General features: G+C 43.8%; 2 protein-coding genes across 2 annotated transcripts; both read left to right on the top strand.

Annotated features, from left to right (window-relative positions):
* The first annotated feature begins 250 nt into the window (after positions 1-250).
* LOC138891165 (uncharacterized) lies at positions 251-1,699 on the top strand. Its single transcript, XM_070174163.1, has 2 exons — positions 251-596; positions 783-1,699. The coding sequence occupies exons 1-2, from the start codon at positions 251-253 to the stop codon at positions 1,697-1,699; spliced, it is 1,263 nt and encodes a 420-aa protein (XP_070030264.1).
* Positions 1,700-3,105: 1,406 nt separating this feature from the next.
* Positions 3,106-4,848, top strand: LOC138891164 (uncharacterized). The gene is made up of 3 exons (XM_070174159.1): positions 3,106-3,319; positions 3,656-3,876; positions 4,510-4,848. The coding sequence occupies exons 1-3, from the start codon at positions 3,106-3,108 to the stop codon at positions 4,846-4,848; spliced, it is 774 nt and encodes a 257-aa protein (XP_070030260.1).
* Positions 4,849-5,414: the final 566 nt, after the last annotated feature.

Here is a 5,414-nt window from a genome sequence, read left to right as displayed (position 1 = left end):
TGGTTTGAACTATGAAGACCTGTGTATATAGACGGATGTCGAACTGTCCAAGGGGTACAAACCTCCCAAGTTCAAAATGTTCGATGGTACAGGTGATCCTAGGGTTCATCTAAGAACCTATTGTGATAAGCATGTCGGGGTCAGGAAAGATGAAAAACTCTAGATGAAGCTCTTTATAAGGATCCTTACTGGGGACGCTTTGTCTTGGTATATCAGCCAAAATCCCAAGAAATGGTCTAATTGGGTAAGCATGGCGTCAGATTTCATGGACCGGTTCAGGTTTAACATAGAGAATGCACTGGATGTCTTCTACATTCAGAATCTTAAGAAGAAAACTACTGAGATGACTTTTCGTGAGTATTCTACTAGGTTGAGGTCGGAAGCAGCCAAGGTCAGGCCCTCTTTGGATGAAGAACAGATGTATAAATTCTTTGTTAGGGCACATGATCCACAATATTATGAGAGGTTGATGGTTATCGAAAATCACAAGTTCTCTGACATCATCAAACTCGGAGAAAGGATTGAAGAGGTAATCAAGAGCAGGACGGTAACAAAAATTGAGGCACTACAAGCCATAAATAAGGCACTACAATCAGGTGACATATCGAAGAAGAGAGATATTGGGGCAGTAATGGTGGCTCAGGGCCCAAAATCTCCACTCACATATCAAACATCTCCACCCACCTATCAAAAACCTCCACCCACATATCAAACACCTCCACCCACATACCAAGCATCACCGCCTACATATCAACCTTCATCTCCCAGATATTCCCAACCAGCCACTGTTCATCACACCTATAATTCTCAACCATCCAATTTCCAATCACCACCAGCTCGCCAAAACTATCCAAGACCAAGACCCAACTTCGACCGCAAGCCACCCAGACAATACATCGCCATTGCTGAGCCCATCGACCATCTATATGAAAGGTTGAAAGTTGCAGGCTACGTCACTCATGTTCCCGCTGTAGCATTAGAAAATCCATCCCAATGGGTCAATCCGAACAAAACTTGTGCATACCATTCCGGTATAAAAGGGCATACCACTACTGAGTGCCGAACATTAAAGGATAAGATCCAGACACTCATTGACAACAAGTTCATACAAGCAAAGGAAGCCGCACCCAATGTTCGCAACAATCTCCTCCCTGATCACAGAGGTGATGGTGTACATATGATAGAGACAAATGAAGAATGGGACCCTGAGGGGTCGATCGGGCTTATTCGAGAAGGCAATGACATTAAGGTTGCAGTCATACTTACTCCTATTGTGGTCCAGATTCAGGCACCTATTGATGTTGAGGTAACTGCATCAGTTCCATTCGAGGTAGAAGTAGCTCCGCCCGTAGCCATCTCCGCTCCATTTGAAGTAGAAGTGGTCACACCTTTTACTGTGACAGTATCAACTACATCCCCATTCAACTCAAAAGCAATACCCTGGGATTATGTTGCCGAGGCTCGGCGAAAGGGGAAAGCCAAGGTACAGGAATCTGACGCTGCACAAGGGATGACTAGGGCTAGAAGAGTCTATACACCTGAACACTTGGGAGGTTCAAGCAAGGAGGCCACTACTAGGCAGCCTGTTATTGAGACTGGGCCAGATGACTTGTGTAGGAAAGTACAAGCAAAGGAGTACTCCATTGTTAATCACCTGAACAAAGTCCCTGCTCAGATATCTATCTTATCACTATCGTAGAACTTAGAGGCACACAAGAAAACCTTAATAAAAGTACTGAGAGAGACTTATATACCCAATGACATCACTGGTGGAGAAATGGCCAACATGGTCGGTCAGGTGTTGGAGAGCCATAAGATTATCGTCCAGGAATATGAGCTACCGCCCGAGGGTTTGAATCACAATCGGGCATTGCATATCACAGTGAAATTTGAAGACAAGTTCATTGCCAGGGTCTTGGTTGATGGAGGTTCGAGCCTAAATATTTGTCCATTGGACACTCTGAAGAGGTTGGACAAAGGTTTCCATGAGATACGGGTAGGAAGCATGAATGTGAAGGCTTTCGATGGGTCCCAGAGGGCCACGATCGGGAAAATCAACCTTTGCTTGCAGATGGGGCCAACTTGGTTCGACGTTGAATTCCAAGTGCTTGACATACCAGCCTCATATAATCTTTTGTTGGGCCGCCCATAGATCCATGTTGCTGGAGCCGTTCCTTCCACACTACATCAAGCCGTGAAGTTTGAATGGAACCGCTAGGAAGTATTCATTCACAGAGATAGAAGTAACCCCATCTACACTAGTCAAACCATCCTGGCCATTGGACATAGAAGAAGGCTAGGAGGGGAAACCTATCATCACATCAAACGGATCAATGCCGTCGAGAAGGATAAGTGGTGGAGTAACAAGATAGAAAGCATACTAGCATGGTCCGGATATGAACCCGGCAAAGGGTTGGGAAAGAACCTCCAAGGTATCACAAAACCAATACAGCTGAAAAATCATGGCACCATTTTTGGGATCGGATACTCGTATACATGGCAAGAGTACAATGATTGTTCGACTCTATGGCGTGGACCGTATTACCCTCTTGAGCAACCAGTGCCACATTTGGAACAAGCTTTTCACCAGGCTGACATAATATGGGGAACTACAGAGGAAGAAGCACTAGCGGGGTTTAAGAATTTGTTCTTAGAAGATGAGGACATGGACTGCGGTGCCATAATTGAGGAGGAGGAAGAATAAGGCCTCACTATTCAGACTATGGTGAAGAGAACTATTCTCAGAAAATGGACCGCCACACCATCCCGAGCCCGCCGAGTCCCTGGGTAGCTTGGAAGAATTTACTTCTATAGCTGTTCTAGGCATTTAAAATTTCCTATAGTTTTGTTTAATCCTTACTTGTTTCAAAATAAATACTTGATTCATCAAGTCGTGCTTTGTCTGAACAATCCTTTTCAACAGGAAAATTACTGGGGTTCATCGTCAGTCATCGGGGGATCGAACTGGATCCGACTAAAGTCAAAGCTATTTAGGAGTCGCCACCACCTAAGAGCAAAAAGGATGTGATGAGCTTCCTAGGATGTCTTAACTATATCAGTCGCTTCATAGAACAGTCCATAGTCATATGTGAACCTATCTTCAAGATGCTAAGAAAGGACGTTGAAACAAGCTGGACAGAGGATTGTCTGAAAGCTTTCGATAAGATCAAGGAGTACCTGTCCACACTGCTAGTTCTAGTCCTGCCAGAACCAGGACGACCTTTGCTACTTTATCTATCCATATTGGATGGAGCCTTAGGATGTGTTTTGGGACAACATGACGAGACAAGAAGAAAAGAGCAGGCCATATATTACTTGAGTAAGAAGTTCACACCTTATGAAGCACGACATTCTTTGCTTGAACGCACTTGCTGTGCTTTGACCTGGATAGCCCAAGAGTTAAGGCATTACTTCTGTGCCTACACTACATACCTCATATCTAGGATGTATCCTCTGAAGTACATATTTCAGAAACCCATGCCGACTGGAAAGTTGGCTAAATGGCAGATACTGCTAAGTGAGTTCGATATTGTCTATGTAACTCAGAAGGCAGTCAAGGGACAAGCATCGGCAGATCACCTTGCTGAAAATCTGGTGGGAGGAGAATATGAACCCTTGAAAATGTATTTTCTTGATAAATAAGTATCATTTGTAGGAGAAGACATTACCGAAACATATGATGATTGGATGATGTTCTTTGATGGAGCTGCAAATTTCAAAGGAGTGGGCATTGGAGCAGTTTTGGTATCAGAAGTGCGTCAGCATTATCCGATATCTGCTAAACTTAGATTCCCCTGCACCAACAACATGGCAGAGTATGAAGCCTGGATATTAGGGCTCAATATGGCAATCGGCATGAACGTTCAGGAGTTGCTGGTAATCGGTGATTCAGATTTGTTTGTGCACCAGGTGCAAGGAGAGTGGGCCACCAAGAATTCCAAGATATTTCCATATCTGCACCATGTGTAGAAATTGAGAAAAAGGTTCACAAAGATAGAATTCCGACATGTGCCCAAAATTCAAAACGAGTTCGCTGATGCATTGGCCACTTTGTCATCCATGATACAACATGCAGATAGGAACGATATTGATCCCATTCCGGTGAGGATCCATAATCAGCTGGCATATTGTGCTCATGTCGAGGAAGAAGCATATGGAAAGCCTTGGTTCCATGACATCAAAGAATACTTATCAAAAGGAGAATACCTGGAGCATGCAAATCACACTCAGAAACATACGCTCCGGAGATTGTCAAATCACTTATTCCACAGCGGAGGGAACTTGTACAAAAGAACTCCTGATTTGGGTTTAATAAGATGTGTCGATGCAAAAGAAGCTTCTAAGTTACTCGAAGAGATACATGCTGGGACCTACGACCTACATATGAATGGTTTTGTCTTAGCTAAGAAGATACTCAGGGCAGTCTACTTTTGGATAACTATGGAGACGGATTGCATTCGGTATGTACGCAAATGCTTTCAATGCCAAGTGCACTCCAACATGATAAAGGTGCCGCCAAATGAGCTCAATTCAACAAGCTTACCTTGGCCATTTGCCGCCTGGGGCATGGATGTTATTGGTCCGGTTGAGCCCACTGCATCAAACAGACACAGGTTCATTCTAGTAGCCATTCATTACTTCACAAAATGGGTAGAGGCTGCATCTTACAAAGTTGTAACCAAGAAAGTCGTCGCAGATTTTGTCAAAGATCGTATTGTCTACCGATTCGGAGTTCCCGAGTCCATTATTACTAATAACGCATCCAATATCAATAGTGATCTAATGAAAGCTATATGTGAAGCTTTCAAAAACAAGCACAGAATTCCACCGCCTACAGACCTCAGATGAATGGAACCATAGAAGCCACCAACAAAAACATCAAGAAGATACTAAGGAAAATGGTAGAGAATCATGAACAGTGGAATGAGAAGTTACCCTTTGCCCTATTAGGATACCACACCACAGTTCGCACATCAACCGGGGCAACTCCCAAAATGTTGGTTTATGGTACCAAGGTTATCATCCCAGCCGAGGTGAAGATTCCTTCTTTAAGAATCATACAAGAGGCTGAACTTAGCGATGTAGAGTGGATAAGGAGTCACTATGAACAATTGGCCCTTATCGATGGAAAGAGAATGAGCGCAGTGTGTCACGGACAACTTTATCAGAATAGCATGTCCAAAGCTTTCAATAAAAGAGTCAAACCAAGACAGTTCGCACCAGGGCAGCTGGTATTGAAGAAAATCTTCCTACATCAAGATGAAGCCAAAGGGAAATTCTCTCCCAACTGGCAAGGTCAATACATGGTTCACAGAGTACCAACAGGAGGAGCACTCATACTTGCAGAAATGGACGGAGAAGTCTGGCCAAAACCGATCAATTCAGATACAGTCAAGAGATATTATGCTTACATA

Source organism: Nicotiana sylvestris, chromosome 1 (genome assembly GCF_000393655.2).
Source record: "Nicotiana sylvestris chromosome 1, ASM39365v2, whole genome shotgun sequence".
Taxonomy (NCBI): Eukaryota; Viridiplantae; Streptophyta; class Magnoliopsida; order Solanales; family Solanaceae; genus Nicotiana; species Nicotiana sylvestris.
This window is presented reverse-complemented; position numbering and strand designations above follow the sequence as displayed.